Raw genomic sequence first — 21,398 nt, forward strand, 5'->3', positions numbered from 1 at the left:
CTACTGCAATTTGGCTATATGGGACGTAGCCAAGTCCGGACGCGGGCCTGGGGCTCTGCGTGTTCGTTTCATCGGAATGGAAAGGGCCGTTGGTTTATGGAAGTCACAACTGTGTAGGCCCGCCCAGACTGGGTGTGGGGTTCGCGCGGCGTTGATGTGTCGCCGCCGGCTTTCTTATGGATCGCCGTAAGCTAATAGAAAGCCCCGTTCCAGGGTCTTTCCAGAGCTAAGTTCCGCTCAGTCGGGTCGCGTCCGTCGTATGTCGTGAAGCGGCCTGGAAGCAGCTCACCATTCAACATCTGCCAGTCACTACTAGAGGCAGGTGTCGAGACCTGAAAGTTGCTGAGCGGTACCACCGCTGGCGAAGTCGCACTATTACCCAGGCCTATCAAGTCAAACACGGGGAATTGGACTCCGAAGCCGGCCGAGTCGCCAAACACTTTGCCAGGTTAGCCTCAAGATACGGGCGGCGCCATGTGCATCACTCACTCTGGGGGTAGAAGCTAACGCTAGTTCCGGGAGACGCGGGGAGCTGATCAAACGACATGTCCGTCTCGTTGTTGGTGTTCGTGTCCATGGAGTCCTGAGACCCGAGAATGACACTCAACGCGCTCACGGCCTTTTGGGCCTCCTTGGACGAGCTGCTTGAGTTGAGCCATATGCCGTATGAGCGTTGTAAGGATGCTCGTATTGTGTCAACGCTGGTGCCTCCTTCGGCGCCTGCCGTCGCCGTCTCCCCACGGACCTGCTGCAAGTACGCGCACAGGACGCTAGTGGCCAAGAGAAAGTCGTGATTGACAAGGGAGGTAACACGCCACCGCTCTTGGTACAGCTGACAGAACGGCCGCGTTTCTTCTTGCAGCATATGCTGATATTCAAGAAGCTTCAGCGCTGCGTCCAGGCATGCCTGTTGGGAATAACCGTAGGGGGTCTTGGTCGGCGAACAATTGAGATACCGCCGGTGGAGTACAATCCTCGCTCTGTGGTACATGATTTCCAGATAAACCTTTTGCATGATGATCTGTGATGAGTCGAGAATGCATTGCGCCATTGATCGCCATTTGAGGCACTCGGGGATGGAGACATAGGTCCCTCGCAGCTTCGTGTCCATGCCCATGACATCTGCGTACGTGTAAGACCTTGTGTTGGCTGCAAAGTCCCAGATGAAGCCGATCGTCGACATCATTCGGCCCTTTACCAGCCGATATAGCATAGGAGTGAGATCGTTCTCTGGCCGAGCTGCAGGCATCTCCTTGGTTGTCTTATTGAAGTCACTGTCTTGAAGATTTGCAGGTTCCACCGTGTCCGTCTGCCATTGCTTGATCAGCCGGGGAAGGCCCATCTGAGCGGAAATGCCAATATCAAGCTCGACGATTGTTGCCCAGACCCTCTTTCGCATCTCTCCCACAAAAGGCGACATCTCTCGAAAATGTTTTGGGTCCTTATGATATCCCATGTACATTGCGAGCTGAACCGCGGTGCCTAAGAGGATCCAAACCCCAATCTCGGCGTCGTTTCGAGAGAAGAGCTCAACTGCAATGTATAGGAGGAGCGTTTCGAGCACGTGCGGGCCACCTTTGGCATATTCCCCCAGAATCAGACATTGCACAATTTTGTCCTTAAATGTCTCCACCATGTTCTCGAGATCATGCTCTGTCGAGGGAGTCGCTGGAGTCTGGCTGTTAGGGTCAAGCCTCGATATCTGAAACTGCGCCGCCAGACACATGATGGTGAACAGTAAACCAAGCCATATGACTGGAGTTGCGGATGGATCCTTCCAGAAGTTTTCGTACTTGGCGATGTTAGCAATCGAGTTGCAGCTAGGCAAACCGTTGGCCTACCTCTTCCAGAAATTGAGCGCTGTGCAACACAGCTGCATCCCGCTGTCAGTTTCACAATAAGTTTCACTTTTGAACAATACTGACCCGTAGACATCTCAAAGGAGCTAAAATAGCGCGACACCAGGCGATCTACGGCTTGCCGTGGAGGGATAGACTCGATGACTTCTTGCCTGGTGGGAAATTTGCTACAGCCATAGAGCAGCCGTGGGCCTGTTCGCTCAGGAATCGAAAGATCGTGAAAATCGGTGCTGGCAGGACTGTTCCTTTCACTCTCGAAATGGTCCTTGAGTTCTGCGATTCCATTCAAAACTGCCGCCCAATGAGAACTGTTGACATAATTGGTACCAGAACTAGTCAGTTGCAGACTGCCCGCTTCAGATCCAGGTGAGGTGCTGTTGTCAGTCTCCATAACTCTGTCCGTGCCAGACTGATTTGTCATGAGCAACGGACTCGGCAAATGCGACGTTGAGAGGGCCTGGCCAGGCTGGGCCGCGTGGCTTGCCAATGTTCCTTGCATCAGGTCCACCACTAAGTCCTCGAGCTGCTGGATTCGATCTTGTACCGTGCGGACAGGTTGTTCAGCACCAACCGGGCGCGCCGCTGATTGAGCGTATGAACACGAGAGGCTCAACCCACGCTGCACACACGATGCGCAGGGAAGCTGTCTGTCGCATCGCAGTCTGATAAGATTAGTGTTAGCTCTTGCTCCCTTCTGTTAGGCGAGTGAGTATAGGTTGTGGTGAGCTTACTTTCTCTGCCTGCAAAGGTTGCAGGAGAACTGAGGTCGCTCGCGACGCCTGCTGGAGGGTAAGCGGGCCCTGCCTCTGGCCGTCTTGCCCGGCCCCCACTCTGGGAGTTGAGGTCCGTTTGATTCTGACATTGTCGGCGAGGTAGAGGCAAGCTTCCTGCTAAAACTCATGCGTGTCAGAATCAGCCTGGCGACGCGGCTTACAACCCGAAGGCCCGCCCCGCGATCGTGCTCCGCCCCGCCTACCTCCGCTCCGGTGCTCCACGGACTTACTGCATTTGGCCGCCCAGTCTCACCATCATTTGCTCGGAGAACCAAAAGATTCACGTCCGTTTCTGGCTTGGCGTTTTTATGCAACCGGAGCAAATGACAGGTCCGCGGACTTCCTTTTACGACCAAGAAGGCGAGGAAGCCTTCAAGAGAGCCGTACTGCTTCCAATGTTCGTGCTGCAACCTGCATAGCAAGAACAGCCAGGCACTCAGATCGATCGATATCTGACGTGCAATGGCTCATTCAACTGCTGGCGACCGTGATCCAGAAGTGGGCAGTGAGCAGCACTCCTCGATTGCTCAACTACATACGGAGTCTATGAGCGATCCTTGGGGTGACCCCAACAGCGCTGAAAACCCCCTGAACTGGCCAGCGCCGAAGAAGAATTTCCATGTAGCCATTGTCAGCATCTTTACTCTCACAGCGTAAGTACTGACCTATTGTGATCCTGAGACCAGCGCATGGGTGCTAACTTGTGAACTTCAGCAACTTGGCGGCTACTATGTTCGCCCCTGGAGCACCCCAGCTTGCCAAGGAATTCAACATCACCAACTCCACTGTCGAGGCCATGACTGTCAGTCTCTACGTGCTGGGCTTTGCATTTGGCCCTCTTCTCCTCGCGCCTCTGTCCGAGCTGTACGGCCGACTCATCATTTACAACGCTTGCAATGCCGTCTACATCGCCTTCACTTTGGGATGCGCCTTCAGTACCAACGTTTCCATGTTTCTTGTCTTCCGATTCCTTTGCGGCTGCGCTGCCTCGGGGCCAATGACCATTGGCGGCGGTACGGTCGCAGACATTACTCCTCAGGAGAAGAGAGGCAAGGCAATGGCCCTGTTCGCGATGGGACCAATTTTGGGACCTGTACGTTTGATTTCCAGTCGGGACGACCCTTTGTATTTAAATGCTGACCACATAGGTGCTTGGCCCGATCATCGGAGGCTATGTGTCGCAGTACACCAATTGGCGCTGGACGTTCCGAATCATCTTGATCATGGTAGGTCATCCTGGCCGGATAATAAACGCTCAACTGCTAATCGGTATCGCGTTCAGTCTGGTATCATCGGTTTGGCCACCATGTTCTTCATGCGCGAAACCAATGCTGCTGTTCTCTTACGCAGAAAAGCCAAGCGGTCGTCGAAGGACGCCGAGGGTATGAGGCTCGAGCCGGATAAAGCTAAGAAAGAGACGCCTAGCCAGGTCCTCGTCCGTGCTATTGCACGGCCGTTTAAGATGCTCCTCTTTTCGCCCGTTGTCCTGCTCATATCTCTCTACACTGGTGTGCTATTCGGTCTCATCTTCCTTCTCTTCACCACCTTCCCTACTGTCTTCCAGGGAGTCTACGGCTTCGATGAAGGGACATCAGGGCTGGCATACCTCGGTCTCGGGATCGGCATGTTTCTCGGCCTGGTGGTCTTCTCAATTCTCAGCGACAAACTCCTCGGGCAGAAGCAGGGTGGCACTGTCAGCAAGCCAGAGCAGCGTCTCATCTTAATGAAGTGGTTTGGGCCCATCACACCGCTGGGCTGCTTCATGTACGGCTGGAGCGCCTACCACCACGTCCACTGGATCGTCCCTATCTTGGGTACTCTCATCATCGGCTTTGGATCTCTGTTCGTTGTCATACCTGGCCAGATATACCTCGTGGACTCGTTTGGTGCAGAAGCCGCAGCTTCGGCTCTCGCTGCTAATCTTCTTGTGCGCTCCCCATTCGGCGCGTTTCTGGGCCTTGTTGCAGCGCCGTTGTATGACAAACTGGGCCTCGGCTGGGGTAACAGTGTCTTGGGTTTCATTACTCTTGCGTTCACGCCTGTTCCATGGCTGTTCTACCGATATGGAGAAACCTTAAGGACGCGGTTTGTCGTCAAGTTGTAGTCTCAAGCATAGGACCGAAAAGAGCACTAGTATTTAGTTAGAAAACTAGCTTGAGTAGTACGATATTTCTAACACCCCGCACATTCTGGTACTCGTCGTCGTGTAGTAGTTGTAGGGCTCCATATGCCTGATCCTCGGCACTAGATCTCTATCGAACTAGAGTTGATGATGAGATTCTGACTTATCACCGTAGGTCTAGTCTTCTAAAAGACGAGTCGTTTACGCGTCCTTGATGCACGGACACAATAACCCCGTAACTAGAATGCGCCAACTCGGAGCCGCAGTACCCGGCGACGCCATCACCCCACAATAATCCTGTCAAAGTCTTGGAAACTCCTTACATCAATCACTATACATTGTCAACTTGACTTTGATACATCGGTGTTAAGGTGGAGCTGGACGCTGTTTCGTGCGCCCACCCAAATACTCGCGATGAATTGTCCTTCGCGCACGGATCCGGAATTTCCGGAAGGATACAATCAGAACCCGAATGCGCTCAACACGGATGCGACGACGAGGGCGGATCTAGGATACTTGGCGAACGCAAGGGCCAGAGATGATAACCGAATAGATTGTCACAACATGGATAACGACATAGCGATAGATCGTCGGCAAGCGACTGAAGAGGATGGTCAATTGCAACCTAAAGCTTTCGACGGCTTGCGCAGGAGGAGCGATGCAACGGGGAGTGTGGACCATGACATTGCTAGTACGGCCATCAGACCGTCTGCCATCTTCAACGAAGAACAAAATGTCGATCGACAGAAGCGTCGCGGGGGTATCTTGGGTGGCGCCATTGAAGTTGTCCGCAAGTACTTGAAGTTTGTAGGACCTGGCTTCATGGTTGCCGTGGCATACATCGACCCTGGTGAGCCATGATCTGTAGATGGCGAAGTTGCGCAGTTGCGCAGCTGCGCGAGCTGCAACAATCATCTAAAAGTATCAAGGAAACGCTGACTAGTTCAAGGAAACTACGCGACCGACGTTGCAGCTGGTGCTTCTTTCGAGTACAAACTTCTCTTCATCGTACTAATGTCTAATATTTTCGCCATCTTCTTGCAATCGCTCTGCATCAAACTAGGTTCCGTCACCGGCATGAACCTCGCAGAGAACTGCAGGGCTCATCTTCCGCGGTGGATGAACTATACGCTTTATTTCTTTGCAGAGTCAGCCATCATCGCAACAGATATCGCTGAAGTGAGTCTCCATTCTCCTGCTTCTAGCCTATGCTAACCTGTATAGGTGATTGGTACAGCCATTGCTTTGAACATTCTCATCAAAGTCCCTTTAGTCGCCGGGTGCGCACTATCTATCGTGGATGTTTTGATCATTCTTATCTTCTACTCCCCTTCTGGCACTATGCGTGCCCTTCGCGGATTCGAGTATTTCGTAGCACTACTCGTGCTCGGTGTTGTAATATGTTTCTGTTTTGAACTCAGCAAGATCCACGCCTCAGTCGGTGAAGTCTTCGATGGTTTCGTTCCATCTTCTACTTTAGTCAAGTCGCAAGCGTGAGTACTATACATCGTTCTATGGGGTACACTTACTAAGTAGGTGCAGTTTATACCAAGCCTGTGGTATTTTGGGCGCCACGGTTATGCCTCACAGCCTCTACCTTGGTAGCGGCATTGTTCAGCCACGCCTACGCGAGTACGACGACCAAAATAACTCCACCTCCTTTCGCGATACCGACGAGAATTCTCTTTCAGACGAGCTGAAGTACAGGCCTTCCCTTGCAGCCATCAAGCACTGCATGTCCTACAGTATCGCAGAGCTTGCCATATCTCTCTTCACCTTTGCTCTTTTCGTCAACTCAGCCATTCTCATTGTGTCTGGCGCTTCGCTGTATGGTCAGTCCGAAGCGACAGACGCCGATTTGTTCTCTATCCACAAACTGTTGTCCCGGTCGATCGCGCCAGTTGCCGGTACTATTTTTGCGCTGGCATTGCTTCTTTCTGGTACCTCGGCTGGAATCGTGTGCACCATTGCTGGACAGATGGTCTCGGAAGGCCAGTTGAACTGGACGATGAAACCATGGCTTCGTCGCCTCATAACACGATCCATCAGCATCACGCCCTCGATCATCATCGCCGGTTCGGTCGGACAAGATGGGCTAAGCAAGGCCTTGAATGGCAGCCAGTTCGCACTGAGTGTGATTCTTCCTTTTGTCAGCGCACCGCTTATTTGGTTCACTTGCCGAGCGCAGTACATGAAAGTCGCTGTAAGACCCGACGACAATGGGGAGAGAGACACGGATGTTACAGCAGATGGCTATGTGCAAATGCGAAACCACTGGGTCACTACGGCGTTCGCAGTCGTCATTTGGGGCGTTATTGTTCTCATGAACATTGCTGCTTTGGTATTTGCGGGTATGGGAGTCGCTTGAGCATCTTCTCCTCGTGCTCAATACGCTATTTGGTGTATATAGGCTCAACTGTGCGTATTGTATCACAGTGTGAGTTGGCGGAGTGTCATCCATTTTTGTATTTTGTTGATTTCACTCATTTCGACGATACCTAAGCGCTACCTATTCTATTTATTACTGGTCGCCTTCGTGAAGGCTCTGATTGGAGACGAGAACGTCGCCTGGATGGGCGAGGCGTTGAAGTACGCTCGGGAGGAGAAACTGCGAAGGTTCTCAAGGGAGTGATGGTGTCGGTCGGTAATAAACAGAATTAGGTAGCGCTTAGGTATCGTCGAAATGATTGAAGTTAACAAAACTAGGGCTAGGGTTATTTGTGTCCAGCACAATGATTGCGCCGACAACGCTGGTTGACGAATGTCGAGTCATTGAACGTTTGAACTCTGGCATGCCACTGGCGACGCTCGGTCCGCAGTAATACGATCCAACCATGCTACAATGATTAGCTAGACGCAACTCTTACAAAGTTTGCAAATGACTTGATAGAACACTCCTTTGCATATCAGGTACATGCGAGGCCAGACAATAGAAGTTTTTTTTCTTTCGTGCATAGGCAGACACGCAAATTGTAAGTTATACATTAATTGATGTAAGCTATCCTTCGCGGTTGTGTCGCCGAGCTAGCCATCTATTGTGTTGCGTACCGGGTACGTTTTCAGTCGTCCCATACACGATACCGGTGTTAGGCATTTCCAAGGCCTGTTGATCACCGAGTTCCGATCTGCATCCTACCAATCCGCTGATTGTTGTTGTTCATTCCCAACGGAAGAATTTGTTCAGGCCGACCCGTGCTTTATCATTCAATATGCGCAAGGCAACTATTGCGGATCCATGGCCATATTTCGGCTGGAAGTTTAATGGCGAACAAGCTAGGGACACTCGTTGACACGCCTGATGCCATGCAATCTGAGGTATATGCGCAGACACTTCTTTCATCAGCCTGCAGCTTCCTTGACCTTGTTGCCAGTTGTAGGCGCTTCGTCGATGAACTGGGGTGGCGCAGCATCGTCCAGCATATAACTCGGCATGCTTGACGACTCTCCGATGCCCTCAAAGTCGACCTCATCACCCAATGCCTCCAGCTCAGCATCCAACTCTGACTCGTCCACGTCCTCTGGCACATCGTAGCTGCGGCTTATGGCATCTTGTATATCATTTCCCATATCCATAAGATCCGCCATCTCGTCCTGAAGCTTATCGATTTTATCGATATTGACCTTGCCGTACTGCTTCCGTAGCTCCTTGGTCGTCGTCTTCATGGCGTCGATGGTAGTCATTGTGTTTTTGAGGTTGTCTTGCATCATGCCGGCCTGCTCCATATTCCACGACTGCGCCTGCAGCTGGTCGCGCTGCGCTTCGTATTGTTTCCGTTGCTGGAGGACTTTGAGGGCTTTTTGTTTGATGGCTGTTTTGCCGGGGCCGTCGCGCATCTTGGCGAGCTTCTGCTGGTAGGTGGAGAGCTCGGCATTAAGCTTCGCCAGCTTGACGTCGATGCTTTCTATGCGTGTGTCGACCTGGGTCTATTAGTGTGCGGAGGGTGCTGCCTAGTATGTGTAGCGTACATTGGAGATGGCGCTGTTGAGTGTCGGTTTGGGCGCGCTGCTCTTGGCTCCGAAAAGGCGGTTCATGTTGGCGGAGAGGGAGTGTTCGGCGGTCCACTAAAGGTTCGTGGTGTGTAGTCGAGGTAGGAGAGCGGGCGTGGAGTGTGCTGGCGAGTGTGGGGTGAATGGCAGGCACCAAACGATGGTCGTAGCTCCGGCAGTTCCCGCTAACGTCATTGATTGTCACGTGCTCGCAGTGGATCTCTCAACCCTGAAGATCCAAAGATGGTTGCCACACGCGCTATACGAAGAAGCACATTGAATGTTTATTGTGACATCGGGAAGGTGTTCGCTTATCGAAAGCTAGTATGATAAGAGAAAGAAAAAGCATAGTGTACATGTAGGGCGCAAAGTACTTCAACAGTATTCCAAGGTTATATAATGCAGGACGGAAAAAAGAGCGTCTTGTAGACGGATGCCGGCATGCGATGCGACGCAGGATTCAACAACTCATCACACAGCTGATGCATGGTATATATGGTAGCATGGATTCAGGTAAACGGCCGTCCAATTTGGCGATGCAATACTGGCGCAATACTGGCGGGCGAGCCAGCAACCAAGGCAACGAGCATGAGGTGCTAGTATTCTGCCGTCTGCCGTGGTCGATATCAGGGAGGTGCAAGTGATCTGCGGCGCACGCTACCCGTACTACGCAGCTTCTAGCCTTGAGCTGTCACCACCAAACCCAACAATACCCACAACACTACTGCCTTGAGGAAATACACAGGTTTTCCGCATCTGTGTCTGTAACGACGCTTCACCAACAGTCGGTGCATGGGTCGATTGGAGTCTCGCGCGCTTTTCGCTTGCCATTGCCTTCGTTCCCCGCGGCCTGGTGTTCGCTAGTAGGTACCTCTGTCCCACGCATGCAACCCAGCCCAAGCCACGAACACGCGCCCTCTGTCTCACTCGAGCCTCTCTCGCTCTCTCTCTCTGCTAACAAAGCCCGCCGCTGACCATTCCAGCAGCCGTTGCACCGCCATTCCCCTTTATCTATGACGCATTGGTCGCCGCAGTAAATCTACGCATGTGCCCCACGCAGCTGCAACAGCTCTCGAGTGCCTCGCCCGACCCTTCCCCTGCCCCGCCCTTGTAGCCGCAAACCACCGCAACCACCATGTTTTGGCGCTTCGGCGGGTACGCGCAGCTGTCGTCGCTCGACAGCATCCTCGACAAGCCCGACGTGACTGTCGAGGAGCTGCTGGACGAGTCGGATCTCATACAGGAGCTCAAGCAGCAGAACTCGAAGCTGATAGAATACCTTCGCGATGAGAATGTCTTGGAGCGCCTGCTGCGCTACGTTATCGCCGCAAGGCCCAAGGAACCAGACGACGACACATCCAATGAGCCTGCGCACGAGGCCCGGAGTCCCAGCCGGACGGGCTTTTTCGGCAAAGTCAGGGCACGCTCGACGTCCACCACAAAGTCCGATGCTGGCGATAGCGAAGAAAGCAAGGAGGAGCGACAGCGCATGAAGTATGCCTATGTGTCATGCGAGATCCTGTCCTCCGAAGTATGGTCCATATCCGAGGCTGTCCTCGAGAACCAGGACACTTTGCGACAGTTCTGGGCCTACATCAAGCAGCCTGCGCCCCTCGATCCTGTACAAGCTGGCTACTTCACCAAGGTCAACGAGTCGCTGCTCGACCGCAAGATGGAGGAGATGCTCGAGTTCTTCAAGTCGTTGGACAACGTTGTGACAGACATGTTGCAGCATGTCGACTGCCCTGTCATCATGGACCTGCTGCTGAAGATCATCAGCCTAGAGAAGAGTGAAGGCGGACAAGGCATTGTTGACGTAAGCCATTCCACCCACATGTCCTCGCAGGCAGAGCTAACAACACTGCAGTGGTTACAACAGCAGAACCTCATACCCCGTCTGATCTCGTTCCTCGCCCCCGAACAATCTACTTCTACACAAACATCCGCTGGTGACTTCCTCAAGGCCATCATCACCATATCCGCAAACGCTACCACACAAGATCAATCCGTCATCGGGCCCAACGAGCTTACGCGCCAATTGGTGTCCGAGCAATGTCTGAAGCAATTGATAGACTTCATGCTTCAAGGTGGCAACCCACTGACAGTCGGTGTGGGCATCATTATCGAGGTCATCAGAAAGAACAACTCTGACTACGACCTGGAGAATCAAATCGGGCCGGTACCCAAGAATTCAGACCCCATCTATCTAGGAACGCTGCTTCGTCAGTTCGCGAACCACATCCCGCAATTCATGGAGCTGGTCAATAGTTCGAGCCAGATCGTGACACAGCGCGATGGCAGCACTACCAAGAAGAAGCGAGAGCTCAAGACAGCCTTTGGCGAGAAGATCGAGCCACTCGGCTTTGATCGTTTCAAGACCTGCGAGTTGATGGCCGAGTTGCTACATTGCAGTAACATGGCACTACTCAACGAACGGGGAAGCGAAGCCGAAGTTAGAAGACGCGACGCTGAGCGGGAACGTCTGAAAGCAGACGGTAAATTGACTTCGGCAAACGCTGGCAACATGGGCGACTTTTCTACCAGCGTCGACAGCCAGGGCTTCCATCATGCGCGCGCACCATCCATGGACTCCCCTGCCGAGATAAAACCCCTGCATGTACAAAACAGCTCGGAAGACGACTTTGAGAAAGTCGTTGCGCCGGAGGTTATTCCCGAGGACTCCAAAGACACTGCGACCGAGAAGGAGCAGATTGGAGAGCCATTGGAACCCTCACCAAAGGTTGAACCAAGAGACGCGCCAAAAGATTCGTCCGCTACCAAGACCGCGGACGATGACGGCGAGTTTGTTGACGAGCCTCTGACGCCGCCCAAGGACAGTGCAGCACCTGCTGAGACTGCTCCGTCGCCGCCCAAGCCCGCGGACGATGCTGAGTCGCCTACATCAGCAGGACTGACTGCCAAGGTTGATGAGCTTGAATTGGATACGGATACCGTCATGAATGATCGCCAGGAACCAACTGAGCCCGAACAGACCGACAAGTCCGAGACTGAACCCAAAACCGATGTCAAGACCCCGCCATCTCTCCTAACCCAGCAGCTTAGCCAAACCTCAGATTCAAACGTTGACCAATCTGCGAGTCTTTCACCTCATCCAGATGACAAGCCAGCTCCATTGTTTGCGGGTAAGAACCGCGAAAGCAAAGCTGAAACAGCCAGCATCGACACCTCGCGCTTCACAGCACCAGTAGCGGGATCAGATCTGTCCGAGATTACTCCTATCGACGAGACTCAGAGCGTACGTTCCGTTGTATTTGGTAGTGCAGAGGAGACTGTAGGCTTTGAAATCGACATTGACGGCACGCCCGTTGTTGGCGATTTGTTGAAGATTACATTCGTTGAGAACAAGGTTGTACCAACGATACTGGTAAGTACCATTTTACCCTCATTGTGAACCATTTTTCCTAAGTGTTACAGGACTTCTTCTTTCGCTTCCCATGGAACAACTTCCTGCACAATGTAGTGTATGATGTTGTTCAGCAAGTCTTCAACGGGCAGATGGACCGTGGATACAACCGACAACTAGCGATCGATCTCTTCGACAACGGAGGCATTACCGAGCGCATCATCAAAGGGCAGCAGGAGAGCGACAAGTCGCATAAGGAAACATCCATGCGACTGGGATACATGGGTCATCTCACGCTGATTGCGGAAGAGGTGTTGAAGTTTACAGAACGACACACCGACGAAGTGTTATCACAGATGGTCCTGGAGAAGGTTCACGCTCAAGAATGGGTATACTACGTGGAACACATTCTAGCTGAGACACGAGAACGCGACAACGCCATTCTCGGAGGCGTACGACCTGATATGAGTGTTGGGCCCCGACAGGCCGTGCTCAATGCCGTCAACGCTGCGAACAACAACTTTGGAGGCGACAGTGGCGGGCTCTCCAATGCAAGCCTTGCCAACAACGGCAACATAGGCCTCGACAGCATGGAGCTCACCAATGCTGGTGACACTGAGGGTGGTGGGTACACCTTCAGCGGAGGCTCCTTGCTTAGTGGCTTTACTAACTCGAGTGACGAAGAAGACGAAGACATGGACGATGTCGATACCGAGAGAGAGCGGGAACAACGGCAGGGGCCTGTCGACGACTCCGAACAAGTGGGTGAAATCTCATTTGACGATGCTGATATGGACTATCGATAATGTCCGAGCGCCCCGACCATAACACACACTATACCACGATCGTTTCTCCCGCCTTTGGTGCGTTTCCTTTTCTTATACGTTGTTTGTATCATGAGCTGGAACAGACAGACGGCTCGCATACTAGATCTATGGGGCCAGCCATCATCCCTTGTGTACATACATTCCTTGCGCCATCCGACAGGGTGTATGATACATGTAGTAATACGCATCGTGAGATGTGATTCTTATTCTCATCTCCTTTGTGTGACGTACCAACTTGGATGATTGGTCTCCCGTATGATCTGGTATGCTGTCCTCTTCTTTCTCCCCGCTTCTCCGTCTATTTGTGTTTCCTCCTGTATCGTACTTTCCATGTAGTCTTGTCTTTTGTTTGCGTTCCATCGCCGCCGAACGAAGCCACACCGATATGTGTTCTCTGCTAACACTGCTTGTTCTTTCAGCCCACTGCTCCCCCGCCGCTTCAAATCCCTCCCTCGCGGGCCCGTCGCCAATTTGCTCTCCGACTCGCGCAACGCAAAGCCCAACTTGAATCGACGCGCGAAGCAGAGGAGGACCCCGACGACCCATCAGCTCCCGGGAAAACTCAGGAACAAGAGGAGCGTGAGGGGCATCAGCGCTTCGCACGCATGTTTGAAGGCATCGAGGACTCGTCCGATGACGACAGTCTGCATAGTATGGAGGGCGTGGGTGACGACGAGGAAAACATACTAGGCCGCATCGAAGTTGAGGGGCAGGAGGTGGGGAGAAGGAGTCCGGTGAAAGTTGCCAGTCCCGAGAAGGTGGGTAGTCCGGAGTTGGAGAGGAGGGGAAGCGGCGACGATGGTAAGGAAGACGGAAGCAGAGTCGTGGTTTAGCTTGTTTGTTATTCACTCGATGGGGCTGGTATGGCGCGGGACAGATGGTTCTGTGCTGTTAGCAGGTTGATGCACGCTGTTTGTTGATCGGTGTGCGGCATCCATGTGAGGCTTTTGCGATGAATTGGTACGATGTATGTAGTAATGCATGGTTATGAGATACCCCCTCCGATTCTGTACTCCTGTATATCATATTTTGCATTTGACTGCGTGGCTCGTCATCGATAGCCGGGGGTCATCACTACTAAGGGTTGCAGTAAGGAATAACCACAGCGAGACAGGCATGGCTACGAAGACAGCAGACCCTGCCTCGGAAGGTTCACACTTCGATTCCCAAAACTTCAATCCTTCGGGTCGTCTTTGCCTGTTGCGCATACCCTCAACGTATACAAAACAACATATAGTATCACTCACGTGATCCGGCGATACGCTAATTCAGCAGCGCGTCTCGCGTCGGACCTCCCGCCAGCCCTACCACCAACATCCAACCTGATAACCAATCGATAACCACCACAACAAACTCACCATGTCCGCCCAGCCCGCTCCCTCCCGCCCCGCGCCCGACCACCGCCGCTCCTCCACAGCGCCAAAACGTACATCCCTCCTACCCAAACCCTCATCAATCTTCCTCGACTCCACCGTCCTCATCGCTCAACACGCGCAAATCACCGGCACGCATCCCGTGACCATTGGCCCAAATACCGTGTTACACCCACATAGTAAGCTCAGCAGCGCCGTGGCGCCGGTCGTGCTGGGTGAGGGATGTGTGGTGTTTGAGCGGGCGAAAGTGGGTGTGGGTATGGGTGATGAGGAGGGCAAGAGGGGGAGTATGGCACCACCGCCTGCGCGAAGTAGTGCGCATATGCGGGTTGAGTCGATGCGTAGTGAAGGGACGGTTCTGGGGAGGAATGTGGTTGTGGATAGTGGGGCTGTTGTTGAGGCTGCCGAGGTGGGTGAGGGGAGTGTGATTGAGGTTGGTGCTGTGGTGGGGAGGGGGACTATAATTGGAAAGGTATGTCCATATACATGTTCTATTTTTGCTTTTGGAACGTGTGTGAGAGGTGTGGTGGGGAAACTAATAATCAATAGTTCTGCACCGTTACGGCTTCTTCGGTCATTCCTCCGTATACACGCTTGCCGGATTATACTGTCGTCTTTGGGGGGAACCAACGTCGTGTTGATAGGACGCTGCAGTTACGACCTGAGATACTGGACGTGAAGATGGCGGTTCATGCGAAGCAATTGGACATGTTCAGGAAGCTCATTCCAAATAATATCCAGAAGTGGGTGTAAGAGGGAGTAATGGTCCAGGGTGAATGCCAGACGCTGGTAGCGGGTATGGGATTGAGTCGAACAGAGATCAAGCACGCAGCAAAAGGAGGTTTAGACTTTGTGGTCTTACCCTGGTCTTGCGACACAAAGTTTGCAATGACGAGTCCGTTATGAGATACAGATCGTACCAAGTCGTGAGATTGGGCGAACGTCTCTGAAGAGTGAAGAGGTGGAACATTCACGAGTCGAAAAGGTGGAAAAGTCGAACATCAGGTAGCCATGTTATTGTTGCGCAACAATGATGGCCGGCCTTGACGAGACTATCATCCGGATGGCTGTCACTCATGTCAACGCTGAGAAGAGGAGAGCTGGCTAGAACGTGAAAGCACATATTCGCGTACCCGGTTTCGATGGTAGCGCCTAGCCTACTGGTGAGTGAAAGCCGTTATAATACTGTCTTCCCTAACAATGGAGGCACGAAGTCTGTGCACTATGCGCTTTCTAGCAGTTATAAAAGATTCTCTCAACTACGTAGTTACAGAGAGCATATCACCCACTACAAGATCCGATTCTCACTACACCCACAACCAATCCCAACTCCACCAACATCGTTAGCAACCATGCCTGTCTTCACCAGCAAAGCAACCTTCTTCGCCGAGGGCGTCGAGTCCTGTCTCGAACTCGATGAAAAGCACGACTGTCCCATCTGCATTGAACAACTTGACGAAACTTCGCCTGGGCCCACTCAATCTGCCAACGTTTATACATCATACAGATATACCAGTGTGATGAGCGTACCCCTTGGACAGCATAGCGTTGTAGTCAACGTTGCTACCACAACAAGCGAGACCGACCTCCAAGCCGAACAACACGACGACCATACCCCCATCATGATGATCTGTTGCTGTAACTGCGTCTTTGGTCGCCATTGTCTAGAAGTTTGGCTGAAGAGTGGGAATAGCTGTCCAAATTGTCGCGCAGAGCTCTTTCCTATGAACGCATCAATGGACAGGCTGGTTAACAGGATTCAAGAGGCTTTCACGGCCGCTGTTCTTAGTATGGCTCGTCGGCATATGGATGAGGTGGTGCATCAGGACATCTCCGAGCATGATGAGGATGAGTCATTGGACGACGGACTTCATCCCATCGAGGTCACGGGTGCGATAGTACGTGATGATGAAAATATGGAAAGCCGTGCGGGAATGACTATAGAAGATTATCAGGACGAAACGCTTCGACAGCAGCGGATAGAGCAAGCACAGTTAGAGGCTCAGTATGACATGGCTCGACGCTATGAGGCGAGAGCAGAGCAAGCGCATGAGTCGCTCCGAGCTGAAGTCGAGTTTTTCTATCGACTTCGCCCGGATTTGTCCCTCCCAGGAGGTGTGGGACAATCAATTGAGTCGCTTGAAACCAACCTGGAGCACATTGGTCGGCTTTACCCAGAATTCTTCCCACACCACGGTGAAGACCTGAATCAGGCTGAGGATGAAGATTCGAGTGAGGCTGAGCTGGTAAGAAATTATGAACTAGCTGAGTCGCTTTGACTTGAGCTTGAAGACATTTGTCGGCCGCTTCGATCTGACCTTGAACACTTACGTCGGCATCACCCAGATCTCTTTCTGCCGGACGCTGAAGATCTGAATCAGACTGAAGACGAAGGATCGAGGAGGGTTGAAGTCGAGGATCTATTTGAGGGCATGTCGAATCTTTTTCAGCCTGAAGACGAACGTTCGAGTGGACCCGAGGTCGAAGACTTATTTGAGGACATGTGGACTGACTAGTCATGGTCCGCTCTGAGCCCAGAGGGTGACGATGCTTCCAGTTAGTCATTCTGATTCATCAGGCAGTCATAGTGGAACAAGTCTGTTGAGGGTAGCAATAGGGATTTCGATAACGCTTAAAAGTCTTGTCTTATGGGCAACATATCTGAAATGAGTACAGTTTTCTTTCGTTTTGTTCATTCTTCTTGTACTTGATGCGTGACTATGAGTATAAGCGTCCCCTGATAGGCTTCTTTACACCATCAAGTGAAGTGCCGAAGCTTAGATGCTCCACCGCCCGGCGGCTTTCTGGTGCATTTCGCCGATCGACATGAGCATCGTACCAAGCTTGAGGCATCTTCACTACACCCCATGAGAGAAGACTTCTAGACACGGCTAGCAAACCACCATGTCCTTCTTCATCGGCCATAGACACGGGCTCGTAGCCTTCTCCTTCCCCACCCTTTTGCTCATCAAGTGGAGCTTTGGACAACGGTGAGACATGGCAAGCAGCTGCTATGGCCCGTGAGTCTGATCCAACGGGCGGCATGTGCCCGGGCATTCGTAATAAACCCAGAAGCCAGGGAATCTGAATGGCGGCGATGGCCAGGGCTAGCAGTCCGGCCAAGTATGTTGGAGATAGACCCCAGACGACATACAAGTCATATGGCAGGGTTTGGTAGTCCTTCGAACCGTCCAGTCCTACAATCCCATCGTCTGATATCTAATGTTAGTGCCTTTGTGTTGAACCTATATATTGCATCTTTGTCTAGATACATACCATCTGTAAAGAGGACCACGAACGAGCTCTCAGAAAGCAGGAAGTGCAGAACTGCACTGAGGATTATAAGAAGGATACTGTATTTATACGGGAGCTGGAGCCTATAAGTTCCAACTTGTTGGCCTCTAATCAGAGCTTTCGTCAGCATACCGTTTTGCACCTTTCTTTGCCATCATAAATGGCCTCATGCAGAGTCATAAGAGTCAGAAGGAATACTGGGAAAGTACCTGGGCTGAGAGACACGAAGAGGCCGGAATGACGTGGAGTACAGAGCCCATTCTTGGCTGAGTTGTAACCGAGTCAAGATGGCGTTGTACGCAAAATACCAGACTGAGAGTAATAGCTGCGGAATATTGGCCAGGAGCACCGTGGTGATAAAGGGGACGGAGGAGTTGGGTGGCATGATCGTGAGGGGAGAGCTAGAATCGCGAAGGGATTGCTGGTCCCTATCGTATGGCTTAGCTTATGCGTGCGATAATCTGGGATAGGAACTTACATCTCGTCATTCTTTATCATTTGATATTCCTTCCCTAGAACGCCAGCTGCGACCAGAATGCAAGCAACGAAAAAGGCGTATGTGTATGTCCATGTCCAGCGCGAAATGCAGGATGATCGTCTTAGAGGAGTATACCGCCACAGTATTGGGCTACCACTGTCAGCCTTATGCTTCGGATGTTTTACAAGCAACTCCAGTCTGTCGGCGGTATACGAGTCTGGGACGGAGATGAACGACGCCACAGCGTCTCCAGGCGTGACTAAGGACTCCTGGGGACCTAAGACCCACACTATCATAACGCAGATGATTACTTTCACTAGACAAGCTAGCGTAACGGTCAAGAGAAGTGGGTTCGAGACGCCCACATAACAGTTGCCACCGTCTTGCGCATGGGAGCCATCAGAATCGGCCGATTGCAGTATGGCACTATTAAAGAGCAAATGCAGAGGCAGTGACGTGACCAACAGTGCGACCCAAGCCACCGTCTTGAAGGGAGACAAACCCAGTGCGTTCCGCCATGATAAGACTCCAACGTCGAGTGATCTTCCTCGCGCGTGCGACACATCCACTTCTGCACGTGAGGGCGAGCTGAGTACCTGCGAGAAGAAATTGGATGATGCCAGGACTGCGCTGGACACGGCGTTGACGATCAAATGGAGAACTGTATTGACATTCCGTGCCGTAGGTTCGGTGCAGAGCGAGGAATGGAACAGAAAGGTGTTGCGCACAGCATCCCCTCGACTGGCTTCGTCGTAATTGTAACCCTCGTTGGCTATCTCTGATAGGTCTGTCTTGAGAATCGAAGCAACGGTGAAACCGCATAGTAATAGCGTCAGGAGAACCATAGCACCGATGTTCAAGATGGCTAATCTCCTCCACCCGCTTAGCTTGGTATGGAGCTTCTGAAAGCCACCGCTCAACCTGGCCATGGCTGTATGCTAGATGTTAATAAGTGTGCAAGAACCGAGAACGAGTGGAAACATTGAGACAAAGAGCTGAGATACTTAAGTATCAGGCTGTTGAACTTGGAACACACAAATACCTGGCTTCGCCGCCTTTTGAGGCTATGCAAAGTAAGCGTGGGGGCCTGATCAACGCGCAAGGTGTCGCGCGGCGATTTGCAGATCATCCATGGATCACCACATGCTGGGATTCAGCGTCTACGGGTTGCGACTATATTTCAAGCTGATCCGGGGATGATAATGTTAATTTCGATGAGGACTGTTATCTCTAATGATATACGTTTCTCCAACGAGAACTGTGAGAGCAACTACCATGGAAAAAGCAATGATCGGAACGTTCACCCGCCAGAACTCCAGTGGCCGAACTCTGATCTTCTCCTTCATGAGCACAGTTCTCCACATGATACCGGTTAGCGATGCACTCATCGACATACCGAAAGCGCCGTAATTCACACCAAGTGAGAGACTATAGACTGATCCCCAGAACATTCTTTCGCTTATTGGTGTCCCGCTTCTTTCATGTGTCTCTTGCCATGCTTGTATGACACGCGATAGTAGTAAGCATGCCCCAATATTCGTCCCCGCAAACTGTGTTGGCTTAGTCATTCCGTTCACATCTATGACCTGGCGATACTTACGCTAGATAGCACCACGCCCAGGAGACCCATCCCTGCAATGCATCCGACAGGTCCAGACTTGGTAGCCCAGAGGTCCCACCAGTGAGCAAATACACGAACCCAACCATTGCTGATGAGAGCCTCCACAAAGATGAACATGCAGAACGCGAAGGGGACGAGATCGTATGGAAGCTGACGTAGACAGACGGTCGTTGTGGGGAAGGTCTCTTGACACCACACGTACCGGTCTTCTAGGAACTTGAATACCGTAACATGACCATCTCCATGTCGAAGCTCGGATGTCGGGTAAGAGGTTTCTGCGATCCCTAGATTTGTGAGCGCCCGCTGCACGCCAGTCATGGGTATTTGCTGCTGCTGCTGCTGCTGCTGCTGCTGCTGCTGCTGCTGAGTCGTCCCCAAATCCTTGTTGGCTGTGTTTTCTAATGGAGGCTCTTCGGTAGATTTTCCGTTGGAGATTTCAGCCTCCCTTCTCGCATCGACGCTCCCTGAGGCCAATCTTCCTAGAGAGATATTTTCCTGGTGCGAACGCAGATCTGTGTCAGATATGCTGTGATCATCATGAGTTAGGTCCATATTCTTGGTTATTGAGGCTTTTCCATTGACGTTGAGACTTTCAGCACGACCCCTTCCCTGTCGAGCGATAGCACGTGTTGCTGCCCTGTTCATCCAGCCCATGGTAAGATCCAAACAGAGCATGGTGACAGCAGCTGGCAGAGTGACCCAGAAGTCAGTATTGCCACCTTTCGAAAGATATACAGCGTTCAAGGCCAGGAGCAGGATGATCGTTACGATGAAGATTATGGATCCGAGAAGAAACCCTTTTTTGTCGAGAAAAGGATTCAAGATATGCTCCAGTTCCGCGTCTTCGTCTTCGAACCAAAGACTTTCGCCGTCAGCAGGCCTTTCGCGTACAGTCGGAATATTGGGATTCGCTGGCCTTTTATTCTTTGCTTCCTCGGGTAGCTCGTGAGCCTTCACTGACGCCGGGATAAGACTTTCGTCGGCAAATACGATATAAAGTAGGAAGGGAAAGAGCAGAACTGTTGTGGCAAAGACTGGCACAACCATATTCGCTGTAAAGCTAATAAAATGTATCTTGAACGCATTTGCGAGCACGAGGTTAGTAGGATTTGATGATACCAAGATCCCGGTTGCGATGTTGGCGATGCAGAATTGTGTGTGTATCCATGCTCGTGGGTGTTTGATGTTCGAAGCGACCCGAACAAAGTAGGAGAGAAACAGGACCATGATGGGATCGTTTCCAAGAAAGGCTCCTATGCTGAAGAAGCAGATGTAGAGGTAGAGATATAAGCGTTGACCTACTTTCCCGAGTCTCACGGCTTTGAATACCACCCACCGGACTAAGCCAGCTGCTCCAAGTGAATTGGCAATATAGCCTAGACTGAGGAAGACAATGACTAGGTCGTACGGGCAGATACCGGTATCATCATCGCCTATAATACCCAACATGAGCTCGTGTTTGCCAATGACTGTAGCAGCTAGTAGAAATGATACTGCGGCGAGAGGCGCTGTAACATAGTTGACCGGTACCGTGTATCTGGTGAACCTCGACCGTTTAGCTGCACCACCTTCTCTTTGCCATGACACTATGCGCAAGACGCTGAGGATGTAGAATAAAGATTCCGCAACCAAATGTGGGATATAGACTGGCAGGCTAAATGGGTGTAGTATCGGCAGATCTATGACGGTCAGACCGGTCG

The 21,398-nt window shown here is 51.9% G+C and overlaps 9 protein-coding genes across 9 annotated transcripts; 5 read left to right on the forward strand and 4 right to left on the reverse strand.

The window, feature by feature from the left end:
- Window positions 1-481: 481 nt before the first annotated feature.
- On the reverse strand, window positions 482-1,726 carry J4E82_010121 (uncharacterized protein; the record flags this gene model as incomplete). The annotated part of the gene is made up of 1 exon (XM_051736337.1): window positions 482-1,726. The coding sequence occupies one exon, from the start codon at window positions 1,724-1,726 to the stop codon at window positions 482-484; it is 1,245 nt and encodes a 414-aa protein (XP_051583892.1).
- Window positions 1,727-3,094: 1,368 nt separating this feature from the next.
- FSA7 (MFS transporter fsa7) lies at window positions 3,095-4,736 on the forward strand (the record flags this gene model as incomplete). Its single annotated transcript, XM_051736338.1, has 4 exons — window positions 3,095-3,285; window positions 3,347-3,725; window positions 3,781-3,858; window positions 3,915-4,736. The coding sequence occupies 4 exons, from the start codon at window positions 3,095-3,097 to the stop codon at window positions 4,734-4,736; spliced, it is 1,470 nt and encodes a 489-aa protein (XP_051583893.1).
- Window positions 4,737-5,168: 432 nt separating this feature from the next.
- On the forward strand, window positions 5,169-7,122 carry J4E82_010123 (uncharacterized protein; the record flags this gene model as incomplete). Its single annotated transcript, XM_051736339.1, has 4 exons — window positions 5,169-5,604; window positions 5,704-5,933; window positions 5,979-6,247; window positions 6,297-7,122. 4 exons carry the CDS (start codon window positions 5,169-5,171, stop codon window positions 7,120-7,122), a joined length of 1,761 nt encoding a protein of 586 aa, XP_051583894.1.
- A 971-nt stretch (window positions 7,123-8,093) lies between these two features.
- Window positions 8,094-8,786, reverse strand: J4E82_010124 (uncharacterized protein; the record flags this gene model as incomplete). The annotated part of the gene is made up of 2 exons (XM_051736340.1): window positions 8,094-8,672; window positions 8,721-8,786. 2 exons carry the CDS (start codon window positions 8,784-8,786, stop codon window positions 8,094-8,096), a joined length of 645 nt encoding a protein of 214 aa, XP_051583895.1.
- A 1,090-nt stretch (window positions 8,787-9,876) lies between these two features.
- J4E82_010125 (uncharacterized protein) lies at window positions 9,877-13,765 on the forward strand (the record flags this gene model as incomplete). Its single annotated transcript, XM_051736341.1, has 4 exons — window positions 9,877-10,557; window positions 10,609-12,126; window positions 12,177-12,866; window positions 13,352-13,765. 4 exons carry the CDS (start codon window positions 9,877-9,879, stop codon window positions 13,763-13,765), a joined length of 3,303 nt encoding a protein of 1,100 aa, XP_051583896.1.
- A 526-nt stretch (window positions 13,766-14,291) lies between these two features.
- Window positions 14,292-15,058, forward strand: J4E82_010126 (uncharacterized protein; the record flags this gene model as incomplete). Its single annotated transcript, XM_051736342.1, has 2 exons — window positions 14,292-14,777; window positions 14,855-15,058. 2 exons carry the CDS (start codon window positions 14,292-14,294, stop codon window positions 15,056-15,058), a joined length of 690 nt encoding a protein of 229 aa, XP_051583897.1.
- Window positions 15,059-16,029: 971 nt separating this feature from the next.
- On the forward strand, window positions 16,030-16,584 carry J4E82_010127 (uncharacterized protein; the record flags this gene model as incomplete). Its single annotated transcript, XM_051736343.1, has 2 exons — window positions 16,030-16,203; window positions 16,261-16,584. The coding sequence occupies 2 exons, from the start codon at window positions 16,030-16,032 to the stop codon at window positions 16,582-16,584; spliced, it is 498 nt and encodes a 165-aa protein (XP_051583898.1).
- A 1,181-nt stretch (window positions 16,585-17,765) lies between these two features.
- On the reverse strand, window positions 17,766-19,006 carry J4E82_010128 (uncharacterized protein; the record flags this gene model as incomplete). The annotated part of the gene is made up of 2 exons (XM_051736344.1): window positions 17,766-18,027; window positions 18,078-19,006. 2 exons carry the CDS (start codon window positions 19,004-19,006, stop codon window positions 17,766-17,768), a joined length of 1,191 nt encoding a protein of 396 aa, XP_051583899.1.
- Window positions 19,007-19,656: 650 nt separating this feature from the next.
- J4E82_010129 (uncharacterized protein) lies at window positions 19,657-20,925 on the reverse strand (the record flags this gene model as incomplete). Its single annotated transcript, XM_051736345.1, has 2 exons — window positions 19,657-20,758; window positions 20,918-20,925. The coding sequence occupies 2 exons, from the start codon at window positions 20,923-20,925 to the stop codon at window positions 19,657-19,659; spliced, it is 1,110 nt and encodes a 369-aa protein (XP_051583900.1).
- Window positions 20,926-21,398: the final 473 nt, after the last annotated feature.

This window comes from Alternaria postmessia (assembly GCF_024291825.1).
Source record: "Alternaria postmessia strain BMP 2775 chromosome Unknown scaffold_112, whole genome shotgun sequence".
Lineage (NCBI taxonomy): Eukaryota > Fungi > Ascomycota > Dothideomycetes > Pleosporales > Pleosporaceae > Alternaria > Alternaria postmessia.